General features: G+C 35.0%; 1 protein-coding gene across 1 annotated transcript in view; it reads left to right on the top strand.

Annotated features, from left to right (window-relative positions):
• LOC130573246 (guanine nucleotide-binding protein G(q) subunit alpha) overlaps positions 1 to 13,683 on the top strand; it is a 112,189-nt gene extending 98,506 nt beyond the window's left edge. The window contains exons 6-7 of the mRNA XM_057365560.1: positions 6,712 to 6,865; positions 10,363 to 13,683. Coding sequence (XP_057221543.1) covers positions 6,712 to 6,865; positions 10,363 to 10,553 — 345 coding nt within the window. The 3' untranslated portion in view covers positions 10,554 to 13,683. The remainder of the gene's footprint in view (positions 1 to 6,711; positions 6,866 to 10,362) is intronic.
• Positions 13,684 to 14,236: the final 553 nt, after the last annotated feature.

Here is a 14,236-nt window from a genome sequence, read left to right as displayed (position 1 = left end):
CCCAGAAGAACCCCACTTTATTTGATAGTGGATATCTGCATTAATGTACTCACCTTCACAGTTCTTAATTTATACTGAAGAACTGTCTTGTAATTTTATCAGATGAAAACTGAWAAAATTTTAAAAATTAAGAAAATTAGGGCTTCAGTACTTCATCCACAACTGCAGATTGAAACTGAATGAACTTTTTAGAGTTGTTTTTGAAGTGTTTTTGTGCTTCTAGTAACTGAATAAAGGCACTGTTCTTTTGCTTGATGAAAAATTTTGTTACTTGTAAATTGTCACACATAGCAAGGATCAATGTTGCTTGGTTTGTTAAAAAATATTACAGTTAAAATTGAATTTATTAAAATTACATTAAAATAATTACACTRAACCTAGGATAGGTATTTTTGCTGTTAACTCATTTGTGTTTATACAGGTATGGAGATGCAGGCACACATGCTTCCATTTTGAATCTGAACAAAAGTACATCTGCAAAACAGATGAGTTAGATGGAACTTGTTTAGTGTTCATTTGTGTAATACATTGACAGGTGACAAATTGGTGCAGTGGTTCAGTCACATTTTCTTTTTACATAGGACAAAAATAGGAAATGGCATGAAGCCACACAGTTCAGTGTATGTTTACTCTTCATGGTGGCAATTATTTGAACAACATGCTTCATTTTTTGATCAGAACTCTCTTGCTGTTCACATCTGGGCATGCTTCTACTTCTCTTCCAGCACTCTGTGTTCCTTATTCACAGATTAGTCATACATGGCTTAGCATGAAGGCTGAAAGAAAACAATTCTGGGATCAGAGCATTTCTCTATTTCTACATCATAAATAAATGTAATGCTTCACTTGGCTGTTTTTTCCATCAACAGCCAACCCAAAACAATTGAGCATATGGTAGAGAAGTAAGTTAGAACTAAAATCCTCAAATAGTCTTACTTATTTAATTATTTTTCCTCATGGGAAATCAAATCTCCAGAACTGATTACTTATTTGGAAATTTGAGAAGATAGCACATTAATTACCTGTACCAAACCTTGTTTCTGGATGTATTGTTTCTGTTCATACCTGTCCACACAAATGCATATTTATTTTTGGCTTATGGATAAAGAATTTTTTGAAAGTAAACTACCAGTGTGGAGAAAGATTTTCATTAGGAAGAGTGGGAGTCTCTCTCTCTTTTATTGAAGTGAGTAATTCAGAATGGAAATGGGGGGGTTAAACGATAAAGAACCAGCTTACAGAGGCTGCCACAAATGCTGCTGGTAAATGTTGCTACTGGCAAAGAAGTGATTGCCATGTTTTTTTCTCTGAATAGCCAGTGTCAGAACTGTCCAGAAAAGGGCTTTATTCAGGGACAATTTGATGTTAAAGTATTTTCACCCTTTTGTCTCAAATACATGTAGGTATTTTAAAAAAGCCAATTCTGGCATTCAGATTATATCATGAGAAATAATTTAAGAGCCATTTCTGTGTTTAAAAAAATACTTGACAGTAATAGTTGGACTATATCTGTACTTAGTAGACCATTTTTGTTTTGAATAGGTTTTTTTCTGTTTTGATGGTTGTTGAACATGTTGATTTGATGGATTTCAGCTGTCACCTGCTTCATCTGTCTCTACTGGGTACCTAAAATTGCCATGTATCTGTGTATTTACAAGTGCAGCGTTGCAAATTCAGTTCATTGGAGAGGTGAGAGTTCTTCTCCTGGGTGATATAAAAAYACAGTTCTCATCTACACTGATGTCTTCCCAGTCCTCTACCAGAAACTGTTTTTTTCAAGCTAGGTTACAGAAAGGTTGAAGATAGTGAACAAAATAAAGGAATTGTTCCTGAGCTCCATGTTTGAAGTAGCCTCTCATCGCATTTGAGTTACTCATCAAAATATTTGTACAACCATTGCAGTTTTTTCTTAGGTGACTAGTTCAGAGCACTCAAGCTGCAGGATTACACTTCATACTGGTGACAAAAATGTGAAGCACTTCCAATTTTGATATGGTATTTACTTTTTTTTACATAGTGGAGGACTCTGCACTTGCCTCCCACTTCCTGACTTCCTCTTCTGTTTCCCAGCTTTTATGTAGCAGCTTTGTGAAATTTTTAGCCGAGAAATACACTCTAGGTCTTTCTTTACAACTTGACTTTGCTTCTGTGAAAATAACTGCTAGAAGTCTTACTTAGAAAGTGGAGGCATTCCTAGTTAATACAGAGTTGTACATAAAAAACATTCGCAATGAAAGCTTTATTCACAAAGTCAGCCAAAATAATGGAGTCCATTACAGTGACACTAACCTTCTGAAATACTAACCTCTGTTTTTTTCTGAAGCTCTCCTGCGTCAGTGTCTTGTTTTCTACAGTTATCATCTCTGAATGCCCTCTGACTCAGATAAGCATTTTTGCCAGCATACATAAGTTATATTCACAGAACAAGTTGCTCACTGTAAAATGTGTCTTGTTTACCTCATCACCTTCTCTCTCACAGTATTCCAAGAAAGTGTAGTCCCTCAGAATCTGTGAAATCCTAATTTTGTTAACAGACACTACTTAAATTGCTAATAATTTTTTTAAGAGAAGAGTAATTTCTGTATTTTTCATTCAGTATGTGAGTTACRGTACGCCCACTAGATGCCACTCTAGATAATCCTAAAGCCATTAATGAGTGAAACTCCACTGGTGCTTTTCTATTGTTTCAGCTTAAGATTGTATTTACTGTTTTCTGTCAAAGCACTGTTTGCTAGCTAGGAAATGCTGCTTTCCCTTCACTGGGTACCCACTGATACAGCTCGTAAGTGCTGTTTTAGCACTCTTGCAGGTATGCTTCATGATTTGACAAATGAGTCCTTATAAATGATCCCAATTTTGTTACTTCTGTAATTGCAGGACTAATTGCATTCTTTCCAGAGCAACAGATAGCAAAGAGAATTTCAATACATACATACAAACCAGAAATGCATTATTTTAATAAGGAAACTGAAAGTGTATATATAAAAATAAAATTAGAAGGAAGTGTCCTCCTTTYTAATCCATTAAAAATTAAAGGGTAAGAGTTTGCATTTGAATAAAAATGTGGGAAAACATGGTTTGTACATCTACTTCTATTTGTGTTAATGTTTAATTACTATACAAAATCTTTTCAGTGTAAAATCATTTCTATAAGAGGTACATGCTAGCAAGAAATTTCACTTTATTTTTCTTCCATTAAAACATATTTCCAGTTATAAAAAGGACAGGTGATTCATTAGTAAGTAAAGTGGTTTTTTCTTGATGTTTATTTAAATATTAGAATAAGTCTGTCCAAGATTATATAACCCGTTCATAGCTAACAAATTTCTATTCGCTATTGGAGTATGTGAAATACGTCTGCTGTATTTCTTACTCTGTTTCATAAAAATATTTTTACATTGGACTGGCAGCTCTGGCAGACTGTGTGGAAGATGGAGAATTTTATGGTGGCATCTGTATATCCTTACAAGAAAAGTGGAGGAACAGCTGGTGATCCCAATAAGTTTTTATGCAATTTGGKACTGACGGCAGACAAAAGCAGAGCAGGGAAGTTGCCCAGGCCAGCAGAACTTCAGGGATGGTGAAAACAGTAATCCCACTGCTCATTTTCCACACACAAAGGCAGGGAGGCTGTGATGAGCTGTTGCTGCTGTTGAATAGGAGTTGGTGTTGAAGGTTGGCTTCACTGCTGACAATGGCTGTCCAGCTGCACATTTCTGTACGTTACTTATTCAAGTTTCTATCTGCAGCATTTTTCATTGAAGATGAAATAAGGYTTTTCTGGAAACAATTTGGTGAGATAGAGCTGCTCATAAAAGGAGATTAGGTACTGGAACAAGCTATTAGATACTGCCTGCTCCCCWCTGTTGCTGGGGTTTTTTTGAAGAGCCACACTGTCTTGCTTGTTTTGGCAAAACTGCCTTCATGTTGCATCTGACAGAATGTCAGATCCCCAGTGCTGGACTCTATATTCCTTGTAATCCTCTCCCTGCTTACAGTAAAAATACTGTAACAGGAAACTGTTTGTTACGTAAGAAATAGTGCATCCTGTTAATGAAAAGTGTTTTTCAGAACAGTAGTTCAACCATATCATCTTGTGATTAATTAAACTAATTAAACTATTATGGGACTAATGTTGCACATATATTTAATGAAGGAGAATAGTGAGATGCAAAGGAGTGAGCTATCATTAGTAACAGTAAACCAGTTTAAGAGAAATTTTAGAGCATAATAAACAGTATTGTTGGAGGAATTAACTCTGGCACACAAATGGTTTTTATCTGTGACATCCATTAAAGTTGAATTGCTCTTACAAATTGGATAAACAAAAGAGATGAAAGACAGCACATTAAGCAGAGATTGATTAGTCAAAGAATTAATCACATTTTTTCYTAATCAATCATATAAAATAAAATCTTAGAATTTTAATCTGTTATGGCAAACGACCCATATTTATTTATCTTCTCAGGCAGATAAGATCCACTTGAACATCTCTGGATCATCTTTCAATTCCTGCAAAGCATCTGCAGACTACACATCTGAATGACAAAATATCAAAATGTCTGTTCGTTGTCCTTAAAAAAAAWTTGCTTGAATTTCCCTTTGAAATAATTTGCAAAGGGTTTATAAATGCAATTTCATGGTTCACGCAGTCTTTTTGGAAAAGCAGGAATGGCCCAGAGCCAGTGTCCTGTGAAGACAGGGTGAGAGACCTGAGCTTCTTCAGTCTCRTGAAGAAGACACTAATACTTGTCAATAAGTATTCCTGGAGTTGCAGGTGTGCCATGGAGCTGAACTTTTTGAGGTGGACAGTATAACAGAAATAACTGTACTAGGTAGTTCCAATTGCCTTTCCATAAGTTCTTGTTTAGTGAAGTCTGTATAGAACGTTGAGAAGAAAATAMTTTCTTATTTACCATTAGTCTAAGGACTTAGGGTTTATGCTCAGCTATGTTGACATTAGAGTTTCTCTGCTTTCAGAATGAAGAGAGATGATGGCACCATTGAAATCATAATATGAATTAGGAGATCTGACTGCATGAAAGCAAATGTTTTATTACTCTGCGTTAGTTTCTTAATATATAAATYCAACTATTTTCACACACCATAGCAACATACAATAAAGTTTAGCAGACCAAATGGTCAACTTTTCCTACAAATTAATTGGTTTATGATTAGTTTTTTTTCTTTTCTTTTGTTCTTTTATGCTTATTTCGGGTTTTTCCAAGTTCTRTTCTTGTTTATGTTGGCGTCTCTAAAATGCAAATTAATGGAAGTAAAGATACACTTACGGCAAAACTGTCTCAGTTACCTAACAGATTATTGTATGGCTCAGCAACAGTAGAATTCACCTTCTTGTCATTCTCTTGACCCCCAGTTGCTGGTGAAACAGGTTTTTTCAGGGGACTGCAGCCTGAAATAATAATAATAAAAAGAGTAAATTAGTTCCTGTGTTTCAAACCACATTTTTTCTGACTCTGCATTAACCACATCATGTCAGCCTAACAGTTCTTCAGAACTAACTAAATCGCAGCATTGTTCTACAATGGAAAAAGAGTGTTACAGATAGAACTGTAGGCTTTACTGGTATTTTTGCTAAAATGCAAAGTGGTCTCAGGAACAGCTAAGGAGTTAAAGGCTAGTCTAATGATATTGTTACCAAAAATTGGTAAAAATKAAGCTCCTTATTACTAATGTTGCATTAAGAAGCAGGCATTTATTTCCTCTAAATACTGTACCTGTTCAGTATATTTCTATTTATATACTGTATTTTACGTACTTATTCACTGTTTGTCCCCGAGTAAACATACAYATGATAGTAATTTTCCCAAAATCATTGACATGTGGTCCTTCCCTGCTGCACATAGATCCTTTTGTCCTGGGGTCTTCTTGGTGATACCTGGTGGTTGGTGTCCCCAAAGTCATATCTGACTGCCTAGTGAACTGGTAAAATTTGGTGTAAGTGGCCTGGCTGGTTGCTTTCTAGTTCTTCTTCCTACAGAATAAGCATTGGGTGGTTCCATAGGCAAGTGGGTTCTGAACAATGAGCATTATATTAGTCCACGACGTKCAAACAATTCTTCATCTGGCAATGATGTTAGAAACAAAGTTAACGAATTGGAATTTTTTGAAAGTCTATGTCATAAACCTTTGGTGTTGACAAAATGTTTCYCGGATTTCCTTTGCAAGGAATTTACTTGCAATTATTTTAAAGCTGATCTTTAGGAATTGCTTAACTCTGTATTCAAAAATTTGGGAAAGGCATGTAAAATAAAATTGTTAAAACTTGAATTGGCTAAGACTTGTGGTGTTGTATTTGCCCGTACCATGGATCACTTGCATTTCAATAACCACCAGTGCGTTGGCTGATTTTGACTGTGCCTATTCAGATTTTGCAGATGTACCTGTTTTATGTTCATGACTAGTGTTTTAAAGAATACTTACACTTAACTAGCTGCATTTGTGAAAGGAAAATGCCTGCATATTTAATTAACTGCTTGCTTATTACTTCTAATTTAATTTTTTTGACCAATCTATATATAATAGTATATGAGGTACAATCAATTAATTTTATTARTTGGACCTTATATACTGGTAGGAAAGTGCAAAACAGGAAATAGATCCTTTTACCAAATGAAATGAAAATGCATGAATTTATTTTAAAAAACRAAACTCATGATCACCAAAATTCTGTTCTCTTTTTTATTCTAGAATCGAATGGAAGAAAGCAAAGCACTCTTTAGGACAATTATCACATATCCATGGTTCCAGAACTCTTCAGTTATTCTGTTCTTAAATAAAAAAGATCTATTAGAGGAGAAAATCATGTACTCCCATCTAGTTGATTATTTTCCAGAGTATGACGGTAAGTATAATGGCATCACAGCTCATGCTCTGTTTACACTGTGGTAATGGCAAATTGTGCTAACCTTGTTCAAATGCTAGACAGATAGATCCTTCGATATATTCCTTTTAAAAAATACTGAAAAACTGTAAAATGTGGTTGAAATTTTGTGGGAATTTTAGACTGCTAGGTTTACATTTTATACTGTAATTAGTTCTCAGTAGGATGGAAAAACCTTTATTGGGAAATGGTTGACTTTCAGGTAAGTRTTGTCATACCGGACCCCGTTCTGTCATTTTTCATAAGTTAGGGTGAAGGTTTAAATTTAAATACAAGAGTTAAAAATTAATGGGTTGTATATGTAGTCTTTTGTATTTTGGTATTTTGGAGTTTGCTTTTATATAAAATTGAATACCTATGGGGAAGTGTCATAAGCTCTCCATAACAGAGAAACGACTAGCGGMCTTTACACCCTTTTTTTATACCTTTTCAGAATGTGGTTTCATTTTATATTGRTCATGTCAAGTTAATGTACTTGTCCATAAAAAAAAAATTGTGGTCTGTTTAAGTGTTTCTACTGAAGCTGTACTCTCAGAAAGTTCTCATGAGGGGAGAAGCTAAGTATTTTGAGGTAACTGAGTGGAGGAGGCCTTGGTAACAGAGAGAAATCGAACTCATATAATATTAGTTCTTTAGACCTAAATGTTCCTGTTTTTTAAAAAGAAAATCGATTTTTCCCACCAGGATGGAATAGCTGATTGGAAGCTGAGAAAAAGATTAAAACTCTCATGTTCAAATATGGAAAGTAATAATAAGAAAAATGTACATTTTGTTTTCTGTTAAAGAGGAAGAGAACAGTAAAAAACCTGCAGGATCAGATTATATTATTTATGAGTCAGCGTAAATTTAGTTTCATAGTTCTGTACAGAAGAGAACGGGCAGTTGAATAGAAATACGCTTATTCTTTCAAATTTACTTCACGTARCAAGTTCCCTAGATGACATCCCAGAGGTGAGAAGACTCTACAGAAGTCTGCTGTTGCCTCCTCTCAAATGTTGACAAAGCCTGTGTAAAATGCTTTTAAAAGTCCAGGAAAAAAATTACACAACTTAGTTTGTAGAAACTTTGTTTCTCCTCCCTTTAGGTGAGGGGAAAAAAACTATTATGGTCAACTGGGGGTGTGGGAATCAAGACCTGCAAGTCATGAAGAATCTTTTTTTTTTAATTCTGCAGATCTTGCACGACCTAACTCCAGAGACAAAGTTACAGTTTGATTTGATTACTTCTGGTAACAGGGTGGGGTCTGTGGCTTGCGGAGGTCACAATGTGGTCCCGTGTTCTGTCCCAGCACACTGGGGATGTGGGGAGATCTGAGGAAGGTATTAGAATCAGATATTTTTCATCTGAATTGTTTCTCTCRTCCATTTTCCTGCACAAGATAGAAAGTAGACTAGGGGTGAGAACTACTGGCCAGGGTGGCAAATAGGACAAATTAAATTAAACTAGGCAGTTATGCTGCACAGTGCATTTTAAAAATCTTTGGAATGCACAGTGCATTTTAAAAATCTTTGGAAGGGAAACCAAGCCTTGCTCCTAGGTCAGTGTATTGCATGAAGACACGCTTGCATGCTGGTATTAGGGAACTGACTCTTAGGCTGGGACAGGGAGAGAGGACAAACACTAAAGGAGGCTATCAGCTGGGAGAAAAAGAAGAGAAAAATATTGATGTAGCACTTACATAGATYTTCAGTGTATGTCATATAGATACAGACATTGAAAACTGCTGATTAGGGAGAGCAGTGGGCAAGAAAGCTACTAATTAATATTCTAAATGTCTTACTTAGACTAAAACTACTTTGCAGTCTAAATTTAGCATTAACTCATTTTAAATTTTTCTTTAAGTTCTTGAGATCCTGAAGGTACTTTTCCATACTTGAACCTCAACTGAATAAAAGTTTAARTAACTTTTAATAAGTTATAAATAAGTAAGAGTAGAGGTGTTCARAATCAGGTGTATCTTAGACTAGGCCAGTAGATTTTGGGGAAAAGGTGTGAAACCTTTCAAAAAAATTCTAGGAAACTGTTTAAAATCCTGAGTGGTTTATTTTGAAGAAATCACTGTCKTCACAAATACTCACATTTATTTGTGCTGTTGTGAGACTTGCTATTGTTGCTCTTTATCTGTAGTCTGGTTGACCAAGCCAGTTGTGTTTTAGAAACTGTTGAGCCTTAGAGAGCTTATGATCTGTTTACATGCTTAAATCTCAGAAAAAAATGTTTCTGTGTATGTATATGCATATATGTACATCTGTTCACATACATACACACCTGTATATKGCAGAAGATTGTTCCCCCTCCACATGGATTTGTCGCACACCAGAAAGCGTGTGCTTTCTCTTCCATACATTCCCTTCTTTTATTTTAAGGAATTATGCAAATTGGAAATGTTACAAATTGTAAGCTTGAACTGTCAAAAATAAGGTCTGTTATCAATTGTTGAAATGTGAGGACATGTGCTGGCCACCAAAGTATTGATTTTATAATTACTGAAGGACAAAGCTACACATAACAGCTGGCTGTTGGTATTTATATTGCTGTGTAATAACAGGACTGATGAAGAGAATGGAAGGAGGCAACAGCACCGACAATGTGTGTTCTGTAGAAATCCACATTTTAGAAACAGGAGAGCAAAGGAACAATGGCTTTTGGTGACAGCACTAGAATAATGAACAGAATTCACCAGCAGGTGGTTTATGTTCTTGCTTCTGCAYTGCTCTTTCAGTTGTGCACATGAATGAATCCTCACTGTTCCAGGCTGGAAGTAATTACTTTATCTTCTGTGATCTTTTAAGCTGAAAATGTAGTTTGGTTGTATTSACTCTGTCTTTCTGAGACAACCTTAATTTAGCTCTGATAGGATCATTAACATACATAATTTAGATTGGTGTGATTGGTTAGAGCATRAGCCTTTTGCAGTCAACAGTTTCAGCTGGAGAGGAGCTGTGTTATTTTATTACCGCTTAAAGAAAATTAAGTTCTATTGATGACAGTGTCAGACCCAGTTCAGGATATAATTTTACTATGCTTCCTATTAAAAAATCAATATAAAACTAGKAAATTTCGCAGTGCTAAAATAACTGAAGTTAATTTAAATATAATTGGTTTAGACTGAACATTCACCATTTCTACACTATTTAAAAGATTTAATTATATAGTTAATTTTTTTTGTTTTCATTCTGTGCATTTATTAATCACCTGTTTTAAAGCAGATGATTTMTCTTAGTGAAGAAAGAAGATAGCAGGGAAAGAGCAGCACTGACTTGGTGAACCTGTGAAATTTCCYTCCATCTTTATTTTTGACAGTTCGTGCCACAAAGAATGCCATYAGTGTATTCTCTTGATTTGTAAAAGGTTCCCTATCTTCTTGTGAGGACCCCAGACTGGACCTTTCTAATTTCCTTTTAAAGAGGTTGAAATATGAAATCGACTTTTAAAAAACTGTATTTCCCTTTTTACAGGACCACAGCGAGATGCACAAGCAGCACGAGAGTTCATCCTGAAGATGTTCGTAGACCTGAATCCAGACAGTGACAAAATTATCTACTCTCACTTCACATGTGCTACAGACACAGAGAACATCCGCTTCGTCTTTGCTGCTGTCAAGGACACAATCCTACAGTTGAACCTGAAGGAGTACAACCTGGTCTAACTGTGCCTGGGGATCCTGCAAAACCAACTTTCCGTGATTGAAGATATACAAGAGGGACTGTATTATAATCTGTGAAAACAATTTGCATAATACTAATTTATTGCCGGCCTGGACTCTGTGAGTGTCCACAGAGTTTGTAGTTAATATTATGATTTTATTTAAACTATMTGGAGGAAAAACAAAAGATGCTGAAGTACATTCACAGCACATTTCCTCATTTTTTAGGCAAACCTTGTGACTCAATGTGTTTCAAATTCTCAGTCGTACATTTACAAAGGATAGCAGTTTTTTGCTATTGAAGCAAAATCAAGCTGGTTTCCCCTAAACCTTTCTCTCCCTCTCCTTTCCTAAACCCCCTTTATCTTTTAAAAGGTACAATGGCCTTTTTTTCCCCAGTTGCATTCCTGGGAGAAATATTTTCTGTTGAGTGATTTGGTCAGGAAAACACTATCATCACAATTTAAGTCATCATTCATTCTAATTTTACAGTATGTACTTTCTTTGAAGGATCAAAAAGTATTGATACTGTGATTTTTAAATTCTTTACATGGGTGTCTTCATTCTGTCTTCACTTCTGAGACTAGAATATTGGGATTGCAAAACAAATACAGTTCTCTTAAGGGTAWTAAATTGAAACACAGTTTTACAGTTAAGAAAGGTGCATAGAAGACAGTAATGAAATAATTAAGACACAATCTGGGATGTACATGGAATATGTTAGAATCTCTTTTTAATTGCCATGTGCCATTTTTTTCTCTCTTCTTTTATTCACAAATGCCAAATAGAAAAGTCATAGACACTACATTTTCCCCAGTGGCTACAGCCTGAAACCGTGTTATTCTCAGTTGTGCGGGRTGTTTTTTCTTAAGTTAGAGCTTTTTTAAGTGTTCTTTTTCCACAGTAGAAAAATTATTTTTATTGTACAAAATTCATGTTGCCAAACCTGGCTTTTTATAAGACCAATGCGCTTGAAACGTAAGATTCTGATTGAAATGCCAAATGGATGGGTTGGGAACGGACCTGACTGAGTCAACTGCCAAATGATTAACACACACAGTTTCAGCTCATGTGTTCCCTTTTTTAGAAAGTGTACCATTTTCTAATGCCAAAACCAACATGTAAGTCAATATGCTATGAGGTGTACCATGCACCCTCATGTAGTCTAGTAATTTAAAGACAGTTTAGATCTCTCCTTTTGTCAGTTATGTCATGAGATTGTTTTCTGTAATAATTTCAAGGCACCTTTAGTTGTATTATAAGAAATTAAAGATGAGAGATCATTTTYGGGAATCTTTCTTGATAAGGTTGATTGTTAATTGATTCACAGACATTTGATAGGCTTTCATGCAAAATGGCCTCTCTCAATGTTCTTTAGAAGAGATTTTTAAATGTAAATGAAGCAGTGTGAAAATCATTGTTTAAATTTAAATGTGCAATTTTTTAACAACAAAAATGCAGCACACATTGATGAGCCTTTATTCTGCAGCTTAGGTTGAAAGGTGTTTTTTGACTAGGTGCATGATTGCTAGCAAGAAAACTCCAGAGTTCAGACATGTAATTGGATTGATTATCTGCAATGCCAACTGGCGCTAGAGTGCACTTAACACAAAAATGGTTGCCACATAGCAGTGGATGGGAGGTGGAAAAAAGAATGGCTTATTAGCTGATTACCAAAGTTAACAATAAATACTAATGAGATGTTTTTCATCCTTAACCCTTCCAGCTCCAAAACAACAATAATAAGAAYGGTTGCTTTTTTTTGCTCCCTCTTAAAACACCTTGTAATTTAAAACTGGTTGTAGGTATAGTGCAATTATGAATGCTATAATCATTGTACATACATATATATATATATATATATGGCAGCATCCATATTGGCTTTGTAATCATTAATTTTTGGCAAATTGAATGTGCTGTATTGATATGTATCTATGTAATTGTATTGTATGTCTTATAGCTAATTCACATTTTAAATAATGTTATTTTATTTACTTTTTTAAGAGAGAAGAATGTAAATTTTGTCAGTTTATTTCTGACTAGGGATTTGTTGTTGTTTTTATTTACRAAACAAAATACCATAGTACAGAGCGGTACTAGCATCGTGCTGTATAAAATCATTTGCACATTCCTGAGTAGAAGTAAATTGGAGACACCAAGACAGAGATGATTCATATTCAAAACAATGCTTAAATCTTGTCAGGGCTTTATACAGCTGTAGGAAACTATCGTATTAGAACTTATGCCATTACATGTCAAATTGGAACATRAGCTTTAAATATAAATTAAGTTTTATTTTACTGCATTAGGTTACTTTTACTTTCCTAACAGTCTTTATTGAAAAAAGGTAAATTCAGAGATATTGCAAACTATTGTACATAAGTACTAATGCATAAATGCTGTTGCCCTAAAAATACCATGATAAAAACCAAATCATCAGATCAATCCATTAGTCTTTCAAAAACTTTGGAAACCTTAGGTATAAAAACAACAACCATAAAGTCACTAAATGATTTTAAGGAGTTTTAAAGTTTTATTTAATGAAGCTAAAGCAGATAGATCTAGATTATATAAGTGACACTGACATTCTGAATAGGGGATCAGAGCAGTGACTCTTTCTTACATACAGCTTATCAAAATTGGACCTGATTGTGCTATAAATGCAACAGAACTTCCGTTTTTCACAGTTCTACTGTTGATAATATCCCTGTTTTTAGCCTGGGAATACATTGCCCACACTGGATTCAATGCTATAAATGGAACTGTAGCCAAAAGAGGAAAGAAAAAAAGAAAAAAGAAAAAAAAACCACAACCAAACAAAAAGCCACACCAGAGAGTGGTGTCTAACAAAAGTTTGGGGTTTTTGAATTTGTTTGGGTTTTTTCTCTTACAGGATATTGGGTGGGGGAGAAGGAAATGTGGTTCCAAGTTTTGTATAAAAACAAAACAAAAGTTTACTCATGCTTTGTAGTTACATTGTGATTGCAAAAGTTTTTAAGAGTGTGTGCCACTGGGCTATTTTCTGGTATTTTTTAGGTGAGTTGAACCTGTGGCAATGTTTAGATCATTTGAGCATGTTCTGGAAAAAAAATATTCGGCATGCCAAGGCAAGCTTTACATGAATCACCTAACACAGCATGTGTTGAACACAACTGTATGACAGTTTACAAAAACATTTTCTTTTTAAATAACACAGCCGTTCCCACTTGTAGTATATTCCATTGTGGTGGTGGTGGTGTTGTTGCTGTTGTTTTAATTGGTGGTTTCTACTATGCCTTATAGTGCTTAAGTCAAGAAGTTTGTGCCTCTAACGTGAAGCTGAAGGCAAAACATCAAGAGAGAAACCCTTTTAACTTTGCCAAAATGATGTGTTTTCTTTGAATGTTATAAATGGGGGAGGAGGGAAGGAAAATGTCTTGGGAACCTGTGTATTCTAATTGTTCACTAGCACAAGAAAGCTGTAATACATGTTTTACAGAAACCTTGAACTTGCCTTTTTCACAAATTAACTGGCGCTGTCCTTACAGATGTAGGATGATGCAGCTGTGAGGGCAGTGTACTTTTTATAATTCAGTCTCTTTTGATTGTGAAGATGTATGGACTGTACTTTTTAATCATACTGCCACATGATTGTGAATCACTTTTTGAAGTTTGAAAATGGAGAAGAGACTTTTAATGCTGGATAA

The sequence above is a fragment of the Malurus melanocephalus genome, unplaced genomic scaffold (assembly GCF_030028575.1).
Source record: "Malurus melanocephalus ecotype Western Australia unplaced genomic scaffold, MMel_1.1 scaffold_54, whole genome shotgun sequence".
Classification (NCBI taxonomy): domain Eukaryota; kingdom Metazoa; phylum Chordata; class Aves; order Passeriformes; family Maluridae; genus Malurus; species Malurus melanocephalus.
This window is presented reverse-complemented; position numbering and strand designations above follow the sequence as displayed.